Raw genomic sequence first — 20,850 nt, forward strand, 5'->3', positions numbered from 1 at the left:
CTGCCCGTGCACAAGTTCGGGATACTAGGGTACCCCTACTCTAGTACACCGACAGGAGCCCCCGGGCCTGGGCCACACACGGTGCCGAGCGCTGTTGGGCCTGGCCCAAAACAGGGCACGGGCACGCGCAGAGCCTGGGTTATGCCGAATCTAACTCCGTATCCACCGCGCCCCCCGTAACGGCACGCGTCAATCGCGGAGTCGTGGGAGAGATCGTGGGTGGTTGTTGATTTGGAAGGCCGAAATGTCCGCCCCGTCCCTCTTTATAAGCAGGGGGAAATAGGGGCATTTCCCCCACCTTCGCCCTTCGCTGCTGCAATCTCAGAAATCTCCGCCGCCCTCCTCCGCTTGCAGAGTTGAAAGAGGGCAGCGCTCCGCCCCCGTCGCTGCCGCCACCACCAGCGCCGTCGATCTCCCCCACCGCCTCCGCCATGCCTCCGAAGCCCGGGAAGGGGAAGGCCACGAAGGCCGCGGCCGCGAAAGCTGTGAAGTCGACCGAAGCGCAGCGGCTTGAGGCGCTGCGGAAGGAGCGGGCCACTTTCCCCCCCGAGCTCTCCGCGAAGGAGCTGAGGGAGTGGTACTATCTCTTCTGGTCGACGGAGACGCGGGCGCATCCGCGCACGAAGGTACTCTCCGCCGTCGCCTCGCAAGCAGCTCCAGTTGGCGGATATCCTTTCTTCGCCGTGTTCTTCTACTGCGGGCTCTGCCCGCCATTCTCTGATTTCTTTTGCGACATCATGAACACCTATGGGCTCCACCTCCTTGACTTCACCCCCAACGCCGTTCTGACCATGGCAGTTTTCGCCCATCTATGCGAAAACTTTGTCGGAGTCCACCCCAACGTAGCTCTGTTCCGCCATTTCTTTATGCCTCGTGTCGAGAGAGGGGAACCTCTTGCCAGCGGGATCGCCTGGATCTCGCGGGCCGGCAAGAAGGAGACCTATCTGGAGGGGGAGCTCCGCAGCAAGTGGGACGAGTGGAGAGCAGATTGGTGCTGGGTTGTAGAAGAGAGCCCGCAGCCGTTCACCGCCCTGCGCCAAGCCCCAGCAGTGCGTGGCAATGACTGGAGCGCTCTGTCCGTGGACGACGACAAGCTGAAGATCGCCACCACTCGGATCTTACGTCTCAGGCTTGCCGGGCTAACTGTAGGAGCTGTCGGCGCAGATTTCCTTCGCCGGCGCATCGCCCCTCTGCAGGCGAGGGGGAGACCCACCTGGGAATTTGGAGGCCCGGCAGATATCATGAGGTTGCGCCCAGGCCTCAACTTCAATTTCACCGTCATAGAGTTGGACGAGATACTCAAGGAGATATTCAAGCACGACCCACAGCATCCCGAGTGGTTCAGGTTGCCGGCAGGCGTCGTTCCTCTGTGCAACAACTCCTCGCGCGACCGCATCTGCGCCATGATGCCGTTGTGTGATTCGCACGGGATCGCTCCAACTTGGCAAGAGCCTGCCGAAGACATTGTGCAGCAGTTCTTCGACAGCCTAGTGGAAGTAGCGGTCAATGCTGACGACAAGAAGCTCCTCACCCGCGACACCACCGATCAAGAGATGGAACGCATCGCCACCAGGGCGGAAGAGGCGGCGGCAGCCGCAGCCGCGGGTGAATTTGGGTTCACGGTGGAGGAAGCGGACGCGGCATCGGTGATGAGTCTTGCTGAGCGGGAGTGGCCCGAAGACGAAGAAGAGCTTGCCGCGCCCGACGCCGAGTTGAGTGAGCCCGCCGAGGGTGCGAGCGGCCCGCCATCTCCGGGGAGCTTGCCGGGAACAGGGCCCGGAATGCAGCCCCCAGTGCAGCCAAGAAGGCGCCTCCGCAGGATCGGGGACGCAGCAGGGCGGCAAGCTGGTCAACAGCCGCAGCGCCGCGCGACGCGCTCCACCGCGGCAAGTACGGTTGCCGCGGGTGCGCCTCCCGCCGCAGTGGCAACTGGGCGGGGTCATCTCGGGCTGGCGCCGCAGTCCCCGCCAAGCGGCCAAGGGATCCCACCCCTCCACCTCGTCGCGTCGGAGGTGGGCCGAACTTCGACCTTTCCGCGCTCAGCTCCGACGAGGAAGAGGAAGAAGAGTAAGATTCCCTTGTTGTTCTCGTAGTTCTTCAACTTGCCATTCCTGTCTTGCATCTGATCTGACCCACCCTGGACTCTCCCTTTTCAGGACTCTGGCCCAGAGGGCGGCGAAGAGGGCCAAGGCTCAGGTGGTGGTCATCGAGGACGAGCCCACTGCGACGACAGGAGGCGCGCCCGAGACCACCTTGCCGGATCCGGCCATCACTTTTCAGAGCAGCCCCCAGCGCAGCCCCCAGCATAAGCATATGGTTTACTTTCTGCTTATGGGTGCACGTGGTTGCTCTTTTCCTTTGTTGACATCTGATCACTGGTTTGTTTGTGCAGGAGCAGAACAGCTTCATCAGGAGGGCGTGGTGATCAGCTCCGACTCGTCGTCTGCTTCGACTACGCCGCCAAGGGCGGACTCCCCGGCAAGGGAGCGTTCTCCGGTAAGGGAGGAGCCTCCGGAAAGGAAGGAGTCTCCGGCAAGGGACAACGCTAACGATCCGCCGGTGGTGGAGCTTATGACAGCGGATCCCAACACAGGTAATCCTTCCTGCCCGAAATTTTCTTTGTATTCTTCTGCTGATTTTTCTTCTTGAGTGCTTGTTTGACTTCTCATTCTTCTCCGGTCGTCAGGTCCACTCTCCGCGGATCCGATGGAGACCGAGGCGGGCGGCGGAGAGGACGCGCGCGGCAACACTGATGATGCCGCGGCCGCCAAAGACGGAGCTGGTGCCGATGTGCCTGCCGGTGAAGAGGCCGCCAAGGCTGCTGCCGAGGAAGCTGGCGGGGGATCTGGCGATCGCACTGACGGCCCTGAGGCCGCAGGAGCGTCAGGCGCTGCACCAACCGCTGATCCCTCCGCCGCTGCCGCAGCGTCAGGCTCCGAGGAGCCCCAGCCCGGCGCCTATCTGAAGGCTGGCGAGGGCATCTTCATCAGGCTCCCTTGGGCGTCAAGCTCCAAGGCGCCGGTGGAAGGAGAAGTTTTGGATGGGGAGGTGCTCGCCTCCGCCAGGTTGTCGATCGTTGACGCGCCGGGAAGCAGCGGTGACGAGCCCGAGAAGGAGCGGCTGCTGCGGAGGCTGCTGGCGCTCTATCACGCCCGTCAAGTCAAGTTGGAGTCCCGGGAAGCGCTCGTCGCGAAAGCGAGCGTGGATATAGAGAAACGCGCGGAGGAGCTCCGGGGTTTCGCTAGGAAGCTCTCCGGGCCTTGGCGGAGGAGCGGGAGCAGCTTGCTGAAGAGCGGAAGGCCTTCCTCCTCGAGAAGGCCGAAGCTGAAGAGCAGCAGCGGCTCACCGGCGAGAAGCTGTACGCGCGAGAAGGCGAGCTGGCTCAGCGGAAAGTGAACCTCGACAGCCACGAGGAGGAGCTTGCCGCGCGCGAACGGGCACTTGGCGGGTCGCTCCAAGAGGCAAAGGATGCGGCTGCGGCTGCCGAGACCTCCAAGAAGGAATTGGAAGTAAAGGTGGCGCAGCTGGAGGCTGATCTGAAGGTGGGTGGCGAAGAGCTTGCCGCGCTCAAGTTGGAGCGCGAGAAGGACGCCCTTGCCCACGGTGAGCTGCAGGGCCAACTCTCTGAGAAGGGCAAAGAGCTGCGCGCCGCCAAGAATTCCAATGCTGATCTGGAGCTGAAGCTGGCCACCCTGACGGAGACGTTGGACGGCGCCAAGAAACGGGAGGCGGACTTGAAGAAGGACATCAAGGCCAACGAGGAGCTGCTAGCGAGGGCCGCCGAAACCCAGAATCTTCTCAGAGATACTATGGCGCTCTGGACGGAGGGCCTCGTGAACATTGCTGCAGTCATCGAAGAGGAGCTGGTGCAATTGGGGGTGGAAGGCTTCGGGTACTCCTCCGACGAGAACCTCCAACCCAGCGCCAAGCTCACTCTGTTCTTCAAAGGCGTGGCGGCGGCGCTCCAGCAACTCCGGGAACGGATCCCAAAGCAGTTGGCCGACGAGTCACGCTCGATTTGTGCCGGAGTTCTGGAGAAGGTGCTGGTGAAGGTGGCCTTCCGCAATCTGGGCCTCAACCTCACCAACGTCCTCAAGAGGCTGCCGGTGGACGTTGATCTTGACGCGCTTAAGGCCCTCGTCGCACCCATTGTGGACAGGGTGAACGAGGTCAAAAGGGTTGACGGTGGTCGCGTAGATTAGGCCGTCCGTTTTCTTCTTTTCTTGTCGCTGCTAGTCATGTCATGGGAACACTTTATTAGAGGTGCGACAAATTATTTTTGTAATATAACTCTATCTTAGGCAAAAAATTACTGTGCTACTTCCTTTACTCGACTCTTGGCTTTGTATGGTTCTGCCCTACGCTTTCTAGGGAAACTTGCCGGTGCACGCACCCTTGCCGCGAGCGCCGAGTGCGGAACTTCAGCAGCCTGCTGGCGGGATCGCTACCGACAAGCAACCTTGTCGCAACTAGTTGCAGCTCACTTAAGTTGTTGAGCGGACTCGAAACAAAGTAAGGGCGCAGCTAGCTACGAGTTGGTTCCTCCGTGCACAGGTTTTCCATACAAAGCACGGTCGTTCAAGGAAAATAACTCAAAAACTTAAAAAACTGATTGCTCAGACTTTAGCAACTTAGCTTTTCTGTCGTCTGCTTCCCGGCAAGGAGAAAATTTCTTGAACGGCCTGGTCCACACCATTATCTTCTCCTTTCCCCTCCGGTAAAACTTGTGGGCGAGGGAACCTTCCTTCTTTTGAGAAAGAAACAGAGAAATAAAGTAATGATATGGAGCCTTGGGTTCGTTATCGCTTACCGGGGTCTGGTGCTGCACAAAGTGTCAGATAACATATGCGAAAAAGGATTATAGCATACAAAAAAAACTGACAAGATGTGCGGGGCACATGAACTTTACTGGTGCACGGGGTCTGCGCCCGGCTTTGTACAAAGGATTACATGCAACAGCGGCAAGACTTGTACAAAAGGTGGTTGTCGTAAAAGCTTCCGGCAACCGCGCCCTACGGGTAAAACTTACGAAGATGTTCAATGTTCCAGGATTTGGTCACCGGAATGTCATCTTCGGTCTCAAGGCGGACAGCGCCGGGCCTAGTGACTCGTTTCACCCGATAAGGGCCTTCCCACTTCGGCGTCAACTTGTTGGAATTCTTGGCGGACTGAACACGCCGAAGAACAAGGTCGCCTTCCTCAAAGCTCCTGGCTTTAACTTTGCGGCTATGGTAGCGACGCAAAGCTTGCTGGTAGCGAGCGACTCGCACAGCAGCCTGAAGACGGTCTTCCTCAAGGAGCAGCGCGTCATCTTGGCGCAACTGCTCTTGCTCGAGCTCATCATAAGCGAGCACTTGAGGTGACCCATAAATGAGTTCCGTGGGGAGAACTGCCTCTGCTCCGTAGACTAGAGCGAAGGGTGTCTGGCCAGTGGCTCGATTTGGCATCGTCCTGATCGACCAAAGAACCACCGGCAGCTCCTCGATCCAGTTTCTTCCGCACTTGTGCAGCCTGTCGAAAGTTCTGGTCTTGAGGCCTCGCAACACTTCAGCATTTGCCCTCTCCGCTTGACTGTTGCTTCTTGGATGAGCAACAAAAGCGAAGCAGACCTTGGCGCCAAGATCTTGGATGTACTGCATGAAGGTGCGGCTCGTAAATTGCGTGTCGTTATCGGTGATGATCCTGTTAGGGATCCCGAAACGGCAAACAATCGACCTGAAGAACTTGGCTGCTGACTGTGCTGTCACCTTCCTCACTGGTTCCACTTCCGGCCACTTTGTGAACTTGTCGATGGCGACGTACAAGAACTCAAAGCCCCCGACAGCTCGGGGAAAGGGGCCGAGGATGTCGAGCCCCCAGACCGAAAATGGCCAGGATAAAGGGATCGTCTGGAGAGCTTGAGCTGGCTGGTGTATCTGTTTGGAATAGAACTGGCACGCTTCACACTTGGTTACTTGTGCAGTTGCATCCTGGAGGGCTGTCGGCCAGAAGAAACCTTGTCGGAATGCTTTGCCGGCAAGTGCTGTTGCGCCAATGTGGTGACCACATATGCCTCCATGTATCTCTGCCAACAGCTGTTGTCCATCTTCCCAGCGAATGCACTTCAATTTCACACCGTTGAGTCTTATTCTGTACAGTGTGTTGTCGACAAACTTGTACATACTTGACTGCCGGGCTACTCTTTCCGCTTCTTCTTGCTCTTCGGGAAGCTCTCCTGTCTGAAGGAAACGGACAATCTGCTGCGCCCATGCTGGAGCTTGCGGCTCGACAACAAGGGCTAAAGGCATATCTGTAGCTGTGGGAACATCCGCTTCTACTGCAAGAACCTGCGGTTCGGCCGGAGCGTGATATTCCCCGGCAAGCTTGCCGGAGCAAAACTTGTCAGGAGCGTCTGCTTCAACGGAACAAACCAAGAGGTTCGCCGGAGCAGACTGCTCCTCAGCACTCTTGGCGTCGATCTTGGGGACCTTCTTGGCGGCGGCTTCGGGAAGCTCTGCCGGAAAGTAGTCATCAGAAACCAACTTCCTTTTCTTTCTCTGTCCAGTCGACGGTGTTACGGATGGTTGAGTCAGCTTGAGCACAAAAATCCCTGGTTCCACAGGTAACTTTAGTGCTGCGCACTTTGACAGGCCGTCAGCAATATCGTTCTGAGCTCGTGGAACGTGTTCCATTTGCAGGCCGTCAAAGTGTGCTTCTAGCTTCCTTACTTCATCAACATATGATTCCATCAACGGACTCTGATAGCTTTTCTTTACTTGGCGGACGACCAACTGCGAGTCACCCCTGACAATGAGCTTGTTGATCCCAAGGTCTGCCGCGATTCTGAGTCCGGCAAGCAAACCTTCATACTCTGCGGTATTGTTCGTTGCTTGCTCCTTGGGAAAATGCATCTGAACTACGTACTTAAGGTGCTCTCCAGTGGGTGCGATAAGCAGCACGCCTGCGCCGGCGCCTTGCAGCGAGAAGGCACCATCAAAGTACATCAACCACTCTTTGCTTGCCTCTTTGACGGGGATGCTTGTTTCTGGAGTTTCTTCGTCTGGTGTCGGCGTCCATTCCGCTATGAATTCTGCCAATGCTCTGCTCTGTATAGTGGAAGTACTCTCAAACTTGAGGCCAAAGCTTGACAGTTCCAGTGCCCACTCGACAATCCTGCCGGTTGCTTCTGGATTTTGCAGTATCCTCTTCAACGGAAAGCGAGTGACAACTGTTATCTCATGTGCCTGGAAATAATGGCGCAGCTTTCTCGAGGCCATGAGAAGGCCGAAAAGCAATTTCTGTACGCCAGAATACCTTGATCTAGCCCCCTGTAGAAGGGAACTGACAAAGTAAACTGGGCGTTGCACCATTTTCCTCTGCACCTCCTTGCATGCCTGCGCAGACTCAACTTTGTCAGGGCCAGAGCTTGTCGGAGAAGCCCCCTGCTTGTCGCTGGATTCACTTGCCGCGGTTGCTGGCTCATCGTCCGCCTCCCTCTCCGCTACTAACGCAGCACTAACCACTTGATTGGTTGCTGCCAGATATAGCAGCAACTTCTCTTGTGGCTTAGGTGCGACAAGTATTGGAGTGGAGGACAGGTACCTCTTCAAGTCCTGTAGCGCGGCCTCCGCTTCTGGAGTCCATTTCATCGGACCTGCCTTTTTCAATATTTTGAAAAACGGCAAGGCACGCTCTGCGGACTTAGAGATAAATCTGCTGAGAGCAGCCACGCAACCGGCAAGCTTTCGTACATCCTTGACGCGCTTTGGTGCTTCAATCTGCTCGATGGCTTTAATCTTGTCGGGATTGGCTTCAATCCCCCGCTGTGACACAAAGAACCCGAGAAGCTTGCCGGAAGGGACTCCGAACACGCACTTCTCAGGATTGAGCTTGAGGTTGATCCTGCGCAGATTTGCAAAAGTTTCATCTAGATCTTGAATCAGAGTAGCCTTGTTTTTGCTCTTGACCACTATATCATCCATGTAGGCTTCCACATTTCTGTGCATTTGCGGCTCAAAAGCATGATGGACTACCCTTGCGAATATTGATCCAGCATTCTTCAAACCGAAAGGCATCCGTATGAAGCAGTACGTGCCACATGGGGTGATAAATGCGGTTTTCTCTTCATCCTCTTCTGCCATGAAAATCTGATGGTATCCTGAGTATGCATCAAGAAATGAAAGCAAATCACATCCGGCTGTGGATTCAACAATCTGGTCAATACGCGGCAAGGGAAATGGGTCTTTGGGACAAGCTTTATTAACATCAGTGAAGTCAATACAAAGTCTCCATTTTCTGTTAGCCTTGCGCACAACAACAGGATTGGCCAACCACGTGGGATGGAGCACTCCTCTGACAAGGCCTGCTGCTTCAAACTTCTTGATTTCTTCTGCGATGAATTCTTGGCGCTCCACTGCCTGCTTCCTGACTCTCTGCTTGACGGGCCGCGCATGAGGACAGACGACAAGGTGGTGCTCGATTACTTTCCTGGGAACACCGGGGATATCAGACGATTGCCATGCAAACACGTCGACATTCACCCGCAGGAAAGCAATGAGCGCACTTTCCTATTTGGGGTCAAGAGTGGCGCTGATGGTGAAGGTACCACCAGTGCCATCCTCCTTGGCGGACACCTTCTTAGTCTCAGGTGGAGCTGCCATTGCCTTCTTACACTTGCCGGTGGAGCTCGATGGTGCGTCCTCGACGGTAGCGCAGCACTCCGAAGAGGTGCGCTTGCCGGAGTAGGCATCAGAGCTCTTGCCGGACTTGGTCTTCTTCTTCCCTCCGGGAGCTCCAGCGGCAAGTGTCTTGCGCTCTGCTGCGGCTGCCGCTTCCCGGTAGATCTTGTCGGCACAGATAAGAGCATCCTTCTTGTCGCCAGGGACAGAGATGACACTTATTGGGCCTGGCATTTTCAGTACGTTGTACGCATAGTGAGATGCTGCCATGAACTTGGCGAGTGCCAGACGGCCAAGGATTCCATTGTAAGGTAATGGAAAGTCGGCAACGTCAAACGTGACCCTCTCAGTCCTGAAGTTCAGCTCGCTGCCAAATGTGACCGGCAGCATGATCTTTCCCTTCGGCTTGCTTCTTCCCGGGCTGGTTCCTTGGAATGTGCCGGTCTCCTCGAGCTCGCTGTCAGGGATCTGAAGTTTCTGGAGGACCGCGGAGGATATCAGGTTCAAGCCAGCCCCGCCATCAACTAGCATCTTCGTGACCTTGAGATTGCGGATAGTTGGAGAAACCAACATCGGCAAACACCCGACCGCAGTTACGCGATCAGGGTGGTCCTCAATGTCGAAGATGATAGGTGCGCTGGACCATTTCAGGGGCTTGCGTGACTCTATGGATGGCTCTGCTGCATTCACTTCCCGCATCCACTGCTTGAGTTGGCGGTGCGAAGTATGCAGAGAGGCGCCACCGTCAACGCACAGGACCTTTGTGGCTTTCTGAAATTCCTGCTCGTCGGCCTCGTCATCATCCATGTCTTCGTCGTCGTCGTCATCTTCATCCTTGTCGCGGTCGCGGGGAGGTCTGTCTCCTTGCCACTGCTTGGCCTTGCCGTGGCGTCCTCCTCGGCCGGGATGTTTCTTGCCGGATCCACCAGTTCCTTCCTGGGCCTTCTCCTTGTCGCGCCGCTCGTACTCAGCTTTCTGTTGCTCAATAAGCTGTTCGACTTTCTTGCAGTTCTGGAGATCGTGACCCTTGGTGCGGTGAATCTTACAATACTGCTTGCCGGAGCTGTCCTGCTTGTCGGCGGCCGCCACAGGCTAGGCCTCCTTGTCGGAGCCACCAGCTTTAGCTTCCTTGGCGCCACCTCCGTTGCCTGTCTGCTCGATAGCTAGCACTTCCTTGCCATTTTTTCTTCTGTTGTTCCGCCGCCGGCCTTTCCTTGTCGGGGCGGCATCCTCACTGTCGGATCCTCCTGCTCCTGTACTCTCTCCGGGGAGCCTCCTCCCCTCTTCAGCGCGTGCACACTTGTCGGCCAAGGCGTAAAGCTCGCTGACGTCTCTGATCTTACACATCGCCATCTTCTCCCTCATCCTTCGGTTTCGCACGTTCTGATGGAACGCGCTGATGATCGCGGCGGGGTGGACATCTGGGATGTTGTGCTGTACACGGCTGAATCTCTGAATGTACTTGCGCAGTGGCTCTCCTTCCTTCTGGGCGAGCAGATGAAGATCGCTCTCTTGGCCATGTGGCTTGTGGCCGCCTGTAAAGGCGCCGACAAACTGATGGCATAAATCTGCCCAAGAGGAGATGGAATTGTCCGGCAAGTGCATGAGCCAGGACCTGACGTTGGGCTTGAGTACCAGCGGGAAGTAGTTGGCAAGGATCTTGTCGTCCCGTCCCCCGGCAGCCTGCACCACGATGGTGTAGATGCTGAGAAACTCCGACGGATGCGTCTTGCCGTCGTACTTCTCTGGTACGTCTGGTTTGAAATTCTTTGTGTTGGGCCACTGGACTTGCCGCAGCTCACGGGTGAACGCAGGACAACCTACCGCGTACGGCAGATCGCCTGGTTCCCCTGGCGCATGCATGTCAATAGAGGGCCCAGCGCGCTTGTCGGATTGACGTCACGCTTCTCTTCGGCGCTCGATGCGGGTTCGAGCGTCTTCTTGTTGTCGTTCATGGAGAACTTGGCGCTGGTCGCGACGAGCTCGTGGGTCCGACGACGCGGTGGAGCCGCTGTCGGGATGGACCCGGCGAGTCGGCGATTTTGGCCTTCGTAGTGGAGAGTGCATGGAAGTCGCACCTCCCCCGGTCTTGTTGCCATCGGCTCGCGTCCGGCTGTCCTGCCGCGGCAGCGAGGTGCTTGGTTGCCGCGCAGTGTCGCCGTTCGCGAAGCCGATGAGGCTCTGGATAGTGGCCCCCCATTCGTCGGTCTTGTCCGCCGTCGGAGGATAGTCTAGGAGCAGTTGAGCTCGCACCAAGGCTTCTGCTGGAGTGGTGGGCGGCGGAGGTGAACAGTGCGAGGAGTGGGGCGTGCTCGGACTCCTAACCACGTTAGAAGGAGCAGTGCCCCGTCCAGGCGACCGTACTTCGCTCGGGCCAGCATGTTGACATGCATGTTGGTCTTGAGCGCCACGAGAACCACCAGCTTGATCTTGGCCCAGCGGACATATGGCGTTGCGAACGCATGACGTTGCTGGTCCCTCGCCTCCTGAGAGGGGCGCGGTGCGCGCATGGACGCCGAGGTCTGTGCCGCCTTGTCCTTGGACTTGGCCGCACTGAGGGCTCCCTCGTCGACGCCCATTCTTCCGCCGGCGTCCACTCCACCACCCGTTTGCTCCGGAGGCGGTGAAAGCGACGCAGACGGAACAGCTGCCTCCGAATCCTTCTTCTTCGGTGGCATGTCGATGAAGACGATGAAGATTTAGCTCGCGTGCACGCCGGATCGGGTTCGCACAATCTCGACGCCCCCTACCTGGCGCGCCAAAGATGTCGGGAAAACTGATCCACCAACACCTATGGGGACCGGGCCCCTTTCGGTTCGGAGGGGGGCGGAGGCCGCGCAAAGAGCGGATCGAGGCAGTACACGCGAGCAGTTTTACCCAGCTTCGGGCCGCACGGATGCGTAAAACCCTACTGCTGCTTGTTTGTGTGTATTGAATTCTTGCTCAGGAGTGATGGACGCTGCCAGACCGAGCGTGAGAGTGTTCCTGATGTTTCGAATGAGCCGAACCCCTTCTACGTTGTGCTTGGGCCTCCTTTTATACTTTCAAGGGGTCACCGACAGGTGGCAACGTAGACTAGAAGGGTAAAAATGGAAAAAGATGCGGTAGATGCAGCTACCGCTACTGTGGACACAGTGTACCCTACCTAACTCTGACGGCAGGGGACAAGGTCATTGAATGCCCGTCTGAGTTGCCTAAACAGTGCAAAAAGTGACCGTTAGGAGCGCCACCGTTTGCCACGATGGCCTACTCTTCATCTCCGCTTGCCACCGCGTACCCCTGGCTGCACAGGCTCCCGCCACGCGCCCCTGAGGAAGCCTCATGGCGACACGCGGGTGGGTGCGCTGGAGCGTGGGTACAGAGTGGCAGCGGGCCCCCGGCGAGTATCTTGTCGGGGTCGTCGTCTTGTCAAGTCCAGAAGCTTGTCGCTCACCGGACCTTGCCGGGACGTGCGGTGCATCGCGGCAAGTTTCTTGAAGTGCCGTGGTTGGCCTTCCCGGCAAGCTCCTCTTGCCGGGGCCTTGTCTCTTCCCGGCAAGATCCTCTTGCCGGGGCCTTGTCTCTTCATCTTAAATGCTTTGTTCTTGAATGGCTCCAAAGGAACCCACGGAGGACTCTGGCGGTCGTCCGGCAAGCCTTGCCGCGCGGCGCTGCAACTGCCCGTGCACAAGTTCGGAATACTAGGATACCCTTACTCTAGTACACCGACACTCCGCATCTGGGACATGGTGCCCGCCGACATGCGCGTCCTCAGGCTCATCTCCTCCATGCTCCGCGTCGAGCAGGGGTCGCTCACGGGTGAGACTAACTCCATCAACAAGACTGCGCATGCCGTGCCAGCCGAGGACGCTGACATCTAGGCCAAGGAGTGCATGGTGTTCGCGGGCACCACCGTCGTCAATGGCAGCGCCGTCTGCCTCGTCGTGTGCACCGGGATGGCCACCGAGATTAGCAAGATCAACTCTGGTGGTCTTCTCTCGTTCGCCTCATTCCTTACCGACTCACACGCTCCGTCCGCAAAACAGGTGGTCTGTCTCATATCTCTCTCTCTCTCTCTCTCTCTCTCTCTCTCTCTCTCTCTCTCTCTCTCTTGCCTTGCAGGTGGCCACCGTTGCGGAGCTGGACGAGATCTCTGGGCAGCCCGCCACATAGCTTGCAGCCCTGGACCCTGGTTCTTGCCACTGATGCGGCACCTCCTGGTTCAGCATGAACGTATTGCATGATAGGTGTTTGATAAATTGTCAGGATGGGCTCATGAACAGAGTGGCTGATCAGTTTACCTGATTAAGAAGGGATTTAGCTTTCCAGTATGTTTTTCTTTTTTCTTCTTCCATATTTTGTTTTTTCTTCCTTCTTCTTTACTCGATTGACACTATTTTGTTTGTGTGCTGCCTAATTTGCTTTCCAGGTACAGATATTGGTGTGGTTTGGCCTTGCCTTTCCGCATATAGTGGTTCGGTTGGCTGTCGCAGGAGGACGACAACACGCCGCTCAAGAAGAAGCTCAACGAGTTCGGCGAGGCACTCACCAAGATCATCGGCCTCATATGCATCCTCGTGTGGCTCATCAATGTCAAGTACTTCTTGACCTTCGAGCTCGACGGATGGGTGCCCAGGAACATACGCTTTTCGTTTGAGAAGTGCACATACTACTTTGAGATCGCCGTGGCGCTTGCCGTCGCCGCCATACCTGAAGGATTTCCTGCCGTGATCACCACATGCCTCGCCCTCGGAACCAGGAAGATGGCCGCCAAGAATGCGCTCGTGAGAAAGCTTCCCAGTGTGGAGACTCCGGGCTGCACCACTGTGATCTGCTCTGACAAGACTGGGACACTGACCACCAACCAGATGTCAGTCTCAAAGCTCGCTGTGATCGGTGATGCCCCAGGGAAAGTTAGGAGCTTCAAGGTGGACGACACGTCGCATGATCCCCGTGATTGCAAAATTTACTACTGGCCTGCAAGGAGGATGTATGCAAATCTTGAGATGATTGCGAAGGTTGTCGCTGTGTGCAATGATGCCAGTGTCTCACATTATTCAAACCAGTATGTTTCCACCAGAATGCCGACCGAGGCTGCTTTAAAGGTGAGGATTGATACAGTTCATGCTATTCTCAGTTTTCTTGAATTTCAGTGTTACTTCGAGAATATGGTGGTGCTTACTTGGTCCACAACTGAACAGTTTAGGATACCGTTATCACTAGAGTTTTGGTTGTGTCAGTCCAAATTCAGACAGTATTGATGTTGGAAGACATTCCATTCTTAGGCTTCCATGATGATTAATTTGTTGGTTTGTTTCTTGTAGGTCTTGGTTGAGAAAATGGGAGTACCTGAAGGAAAGAACGGTCTGTCGATGGATCCGCCCGAGACATTAGGTAAGCATCAATGCATGCTTTTGAACTTAGCATAACATAACTTACTATTTCGATATTTTCTGATATGTGCTGCTGAGTTAAGCTACAGCCGTATACTGTTTGTTTCAGTATAACATAACTTACTTTCTGCTTGATTGTTTGTTTCAGTTTGGAGGTGAGACGTTGATGCCCTTTGTGCTGTTGGAGGCTGTTGGGTACTGTTGGTGCCGTTTGGTTCATTCATAAGGTAAGCCACACCCTTTGGCTGTACTTTGTGATAAATTGTTCTGACTATGCATGAATGCTTGTTCCTTTATTTGTTCACTCTATTTGTGTGATGGAGTATCAGGGGCCTGCTGTTTTCATATGAGATGCACGTAAACTGAAGATTTTCTTTTTTACTTCAGAACTAAAGCGATTATTTTACCTAGCCCAAAGAGAAATTTCTTTGTACATATTGTTTTGTTTACATGTATATGAGATACACGTTTGTGGCTAATACCTGAAACATATGAACTGAGAGTCGTTCTTTTCTTCCTGGACATGTTGATATCTATCTCCTTTGGTATGTCATATCCTTTTATTTCATTTAACAAAATTCTTTGCTACCAGTGAAATATCCTAAACAATCTTGAAAACGTAGTACAATATTTTTTTTGTGTTCGTTGCCATGAGGCCTGCGAGGAATGTGCTTCAGAAACCATGCCATTACCATATATTACACTAATGCCATATTTAATCATTGACATAACTTTAGAGGTTTTAGTTCTGTTAAAAAGATCATGCCATGTGACTGGAAAGTATATATGTTCAGATTATAAATCATATGCAATTTAATATTTTTATTGGATATGGTGATTGGCAATAGATAAATTATATTAGCCTTGCATTGAGGATTATTTCCTTTTTGTGGTTGGCATGAATGTCATTTTCTTACAACTACCCCTTTCTTCCTGTAATATCATTCCAGATTGTACATTAATAAGGAAGATTTATCTGAACATTGTGCCGCCTAACACATCCATGCTTTAATTTTGTACTCAATAGTTTAAGCAGTTGCTCTTTGAGGTATACTTTTTCTAAACATTGTGCAGCCTAACACATCTATGTTGTTCTATTCGGATATGTTGGTGTAGTGTGTGTACGTTATGGGCATGCGGTTTCTGTCGTTTGCTGCTGTTGTATAGCCATAAGTAGGAGAGCTGAGTTTAGCTGTATTTCGTGCAATGAGCTGTCTACTCCTGCCAATGGCAACTTTATGGGCCGGCAGCGGCAAGGAAAACTTTTGTCGGTTTACAAACAGTTCTGGTGTTAGTGATCTGCTATTCTACGTAACACCAATGGTGGCTTTTTTGGTCTGTATGGCATCGAGGTTGTTTCTATTCAGATGTGTTGGTGCAGTGGGCATGTCGTTCCTGTCGTTTTGCAAACATTTCTGGTACTATCGAATCTGCTATTCAGCCAATAGCATTACTGTAGCTTGGCAAGGGAAAAAATGTTGATTTGAAAAATTTCTGCTATTAATGATCTGCTATTCTACGAAACCCTAATGTCCGTTTTTCTGCTGTCTATGGCACTGATGTTTCTATTCGGATGTGTCGTTGTCGATATCATGGGCACGCGGTTCAGGTCGTTTGCCCTGCCCTGTATCCATGTAGGAGAGTCAAGTTTATTAATGAAATTATCAATTTTCCTGCCAATGGTTTATTGCCTGGGAAGGAAAACTTTATCATTTTATGAATTTATTTGTTGTCTTGCTTCCGAGGCTCTTAGCATGTTTTTTGGCATTGCTTATGTGTATCAAGTATCATCATGCGCAAAGTTGAATAATTTTAGAAATTTCTAATTTCCTGGTCGGTGCTTTTTCTGCATATTTCAATGTTAGTGCTCAGAAAGTGAGGCTCGCCTGCATGCACTTCCACCAGTTCTATGAGGGCATGTACAGAGGTAGCAGCACCAAGCGGTGGTCTCATCCCATCCACATAGATTTGTACTATAATACCACCATTTGAACATTTACCACCCAATGGAAGCAGTGGTTTGAGGTATGACAGGAGCAAGGTCCTCTACTTCACTTTATCAAACCGCCACCGCAAGATGAGAGGAGCCAAGGCGTGGTCCTGTGACTTTTGGCAGTGAGGAAGCGGCCTCCTCTGCAGGATCCCGCTTGTGTCTGCAAGCTATACCTTTTGGCAAACTGGACCATCTGATCCTACGTGGAGTGCTGGAGCAGCTGTCCAACCTGGAGCGTTGGACATGCCCTGAGGCAAAAAGCAAAGAAGGGTCGGTACTCAATACCTTATTATATATGCTGCACAATAATTATTCTCCACTCTCTGTTGTTCAATTTTTTTATGTAAACCTGCCAGCTTATTTTGTCTTGTATGGCACTATATTAGCTCATGCCAATAAATATAATTAAGAACGGACCTGCCTGTTCACTTCATCTGCAATCACGTGATTGGTAGAACTTGGTTCATTATCTGAATACGCCTCCTGTAACTTGTTGTTTCTAGACTTCTGCTTATAGCATGACTGAATTCTTAAATAGCTTGATTTTTTATTTTCCAAACAAAGGTTTACAATCTCTGAACCATTTCAGTTCAGTTCGCTTAATCTCTCCAGAATTTGAAGGTTTGGTATGTACGCATTATTTCAGATGCCTCATGGCATTGGCTCTTGGTAGGAGTGACCGAGTGAGCTCTATGATGTGCGCAACAAGTTCCAGACCATTATGCAGGTAGCTCCTCATGTGCCTATCTACGGCTGTGGAGTCTAGCGGCTGTTCTCTGGTTGCCTATCTAAGATTAATCTACTCTAAAATATTTTTAAGTGTACTGGTGTACTACAACTTCTGTTAGTTCAGCAATCTACTAAGATGATCCTTGTGCAAGGATATTTAGATTGTAGTTGGTAACAAATTATGCAAATTTGATGATCTATCTATTTGTTTCACTTTAGAGTTGCTTGAATTTACTAGCCCATAATGTTCACTGCATTGCAAAATTAACTTTTACACAGAAAATTATTTGCAAAGTTAACTTCTGACAATTTTGCATGTTCCAGGTTATGGAGATCCCTATCAGAAACCTTCTATTCCTATTTTTCTTTTTAAGGGGTATCCAAATAGCTACATATATGAGCGAACCAATTATTGTTAGCCAGATAGTTATCTTCTGTTGTTTCATCTTATAATGAAATTTCATTGTCTAAGGAAAAATCATTTCCCTTCCAGTTATGTATGTGCTCAATCTAATTAAGTGTTTTTAAGTAGCTTTCTATTTCAGTCAGTTATTATTTCTACATTTCTATAATATTTTGTCGTATATGTCATCTGTGATATATCTTTGTTCTTATATGACTGACTTGCAAAAGAAATAATAGGTAAACCAAAAAATAGCCTTAGTAGATATCAAAGATAAGTTAAAGTGAAAGTGCGTATTTTTGTTCGATATTCTTGAACCAATTCACTGATCCTTTTTTCATAGTGGTTCTGTTTTGCAGTTTGAAATAAGGAATTGGAACTGCAACATCCTGAAATACTTGACAAACTACGGGAAGAAACATCATGAACTTGCTCCCCATGAAACAACTCCACAATACCATTGTCACATGCTATTTTATTTGCAATGAGCATGGAGATCCTCGCGACCCATATGAAGTAACTTTAGCAAAGCTTGCTCTTTACCCTATTAAAGAATTGCTGTCTTTTTGTAACATGAGTTACCCATTTTTTATTGGCCAGCATACCATTTTTGAGACGTTAAGTGATAACGATAGTGATTGATAAGTTGTATTGAGTTTTGCCTTACCTGTCCACCCTAAAACGTGTTATCAGCCAATGTGAAAGTGTATATATTGCAATGTAAGGCTCATTGTGGTATATGTATATACATGCAATGGTAGACTCATTGTGGCTGTTATAGTCATGTATTACCGTTTGGGCGGCTGGATATGACGGGTCAGGTTAGGTGCGGTAAGCCGCACTTCCTATCGAGTGGCTGCGCTTTTGTTTTTGAACTTCCTGTCGAGTGGCTGCGCTTTTGTTTTCGAACTTCCTGTCGAGTGGTCTTATGAACTTCCTGTCGAGTGGCTGCGTTGTTATAGTTTTATGCTGATATTGAGCATCACTATGTCCCGTTCCTATCACAATTGAATGTTTCTTCTTCACTGTATTATTATCGTATATGCTAAATCAGGATTATTACTGACTTATGAACAAAAGCGTTGCTACGATACCCACGCGCCAATTACTACTGACTTAGCAACCAAAGCGTTGTTACCGATACCCTCGCGCCAAGGCGCGATACCGATCTAGTTACTACTATTGAGACTAGTCACAGTGGGGAGTAACTTGGAGTAGTAACATGAGTCTATGTTATTACCTCTATATGAGAAGTAACATATGTGTTGTGTCATGCATCACTTCATTTATTAGGTTGTAGACTCATTTTTTCTTGATATGTCTGATATTATAGTAACTAGCTATGAGGGTGTTTGTTCCAGGAACTTTTTGTTGTAGGGAATAGAAAAAGTCTCTCTTAAAGACTTTTTAGCCAAACAGGAGGGACTACTAGGGACTAAAAGCTGCCTTTTGAGACTAAGAGCATCTTCAATAGATGGGCCAAATGTAAAAATACCTAACTTTTGGACCGTCTGGGGGCAAAAAACGCTGCTCCAACAGACGGTCCATATGCAAAAAAAAAATTGAACCGCGGTGATGTCTACTACACAACCTTCTTCTTGTAGACGTTGTTGGGCCTGCAAGTGCACAGGTTTGTAGGACAGTAGCAAATTTCCCTCAAGTGGATGACCTAAGGTTTATCAATCCGTAGGAGGCGTAGGATGAAGATGGTCTCTCTCAAGCAACCCTGCAACCAAATAACAAAGAGTCTCTTGTGTTCCCAACACACCCAATACAATGATAAATTGTATAGGTGCACTAGTTCGGCGAAGAGATGGTGATACAAGTGCAAAATAGATAGTAGATGAAGGTTTTTCTAATCTGAAATTATAAAAACAGCAAGGTAACAAGTGGTAAAAGTGAGCGTAAACGGTATTGCAATGGTAGGAAACAAGGCCTAGGGTTCATACTTTCACTAGTGCAAGTTCTCTCAACAATAATAACATAGATAGATCATATAACAATCCCTCAACATGCAACAAAGAGTCACTCCAAAGCCACTAATAGCAGAGAACAAACGTAGAGATTATGGTAGGCTACGAAACCACCTCAAAGTTATTCTTTCGGATCGATCTATTAAAGAGTTCGTACTAGAATAACACCTTAAGACACAAATAAACCAAAACCCTAATGTCACCTAGATACTCCATTGTCACTTCAAGTATCCGTGGGCATGATTATACGATATGCATCACACAATCTCAGATTCATCTATTCAACCAACACAAAGTACTTCAAAGAGTGCCCCAAAGTTTCTACCGGAGAGTCAAGAACGTGTGCCAACCCCTATGCATAGGTTCATGGGTGGAACCCGCAAGTTGGTCACCAAAACATACATCAAGAGGCACATGATATCCCATTGTCACCACAGATAAGCACGGCAAGACATACATCAAGTGTTCTCATAAAAGACTCAATCCGATAAGGTAACTTCAAAGGGGAAAACTCAATTCATCACAAGAGAGTAGAGGGGGAGAAACATCATAAGATCCAACTACAATACCAAAGCTCGGGATACATCAAGATCGTGCCATAGAGGGAACACGAGAGAGAGATCAAACACATAGCTACTGGTACATACCCTCAGCCCCGAGGGTGAACTACTCCCTCCTCATCATGGAGAGCGCCGGGATGATGAAGATGGCCACCGTGAGGGATCCCCCCTCCGGCAGGGTGCCGGGAAGGGCTCCCGAGAGGTTTTTGGTGGCTACAGAGGCTTGCGGCGGCGGAACTCCCGATCTATCTTGATATTCGATGGTTTTAGGGTACGTAGGCATATATAGGCGAAAGAAGTCGGTCGGGGGGGTGCTCGAGGGGCCCACGAGACAGGGGGGCACGCCCAATAGGGGGGGGGGCGCCCTCCTATCTCATGGCCTCCTCGAGGCTCTTCTGACGTGAACTCCAAGTCTCCAGGATCATATTCTTCCCAAAAATAATGCTGCCGAAGGTTTCATTCCGTTTGGACTCCGTTTGATATTCCTTTTCTTCGAAATACTGAAACAGGCAATAAAACAACAATATGGGCTGGGCCTCCGGTTAATAGGTTAGTCCCAAAAGTAATATAAAAGTGTATAATAAAGCCCATAATCATTGAAAACAGATAATATAATAGCATGGAACAATAAAAAATTATAGATAGTTGGAGACGTATAAAACATCCCCAAGCTTAATTCCTGCTCGTCCTCGAGTAGGTAAATGATAAAAACAGAATTTTTGATGTGGAATGCTACCTAGCATAATTCTCAATGTACTTCTCTTTATTGTGGCATGAATGTTCAGATCCAAGTGATTCAAAATAAAAGTTCATATTGATAAAACAAATAGTAATACTTCAAGCATACTAATCAAAGCAATCATGTCTTCTCAAAATAACATGGCAAAAGAAATTCATCCCTACAAAATCATATAGTTAGGCTATGCTTCATTTTTTTCACACAAAGATGTTTCCAACTTCTATACCCCCGATGACAAGCCAAGCAATTGTTTCGTACTTAAATAGTCTCAAACTTTTTCAACCTTCACGCAATACATGAGCGTGAGCCATGGATGTAGCACTATGGGTGGAATAGAATATTGATTGGGGATTGTGTGGAGAAGACAAAAAAGGAGAAAGTCTCACATTGACGAGGATAATCAATGGGCTATGGAGATGCCCAT

General features: G+C 51.0%; 1 protein-coding gene across 1 annotated transcript; it reads left to right on the forward strand.

Annotated features, from left to right (window-relative positions):
- The first annotated feature begins 12,529 nt into the window (after positions 1–12,529).
- Positions 12,530–17,918, forward strand: LOC119350403 (calcium-transporting ATPase 1, endoplasmic reticulum-type-like). The gene is made up of 7 exons (XM_037618253.1): positions 12,530–12,685; positions 13,109–13,741; positions 13,961–14,030; positions 14,178–14,256; positions 15,895–16,292; positions 16,669–16,749; positions 17,498–17,918. The coding sequence occupies exons 1-4, from the start codon at positions 12,530–12,532 to the stop codon at positions 14,186–14,188; spliced, it is 870 nt and encodes a 289-aa protein (XP_037474150.1). The 3' UTR covers positions 14,189–14,256; positions 15,895–16,292; positions 16,669–16,749; positions 17,498–17,918.
- The last annotated feature ends 2,932 nt before the right edge of the window (positions 17,919–20,850 follow it).

The sequence above is a fragment of the Triticum dicoccoides genome, chromosome 1B (genome assembly GCF_002162155.2).
Source record: "Triticum dicoccoides isolate Atlit2015 ecotype Zavitan chromosome 1B, WEW_v2.0, whole genome shotgun sequence".
Classification (NCBI taxonomy): Eukaryota; Viridiplantae; Streptophyta; class Magnoliopsida; order Poales; family Poaceae; genus Triticum; species Triticum dicoccoides.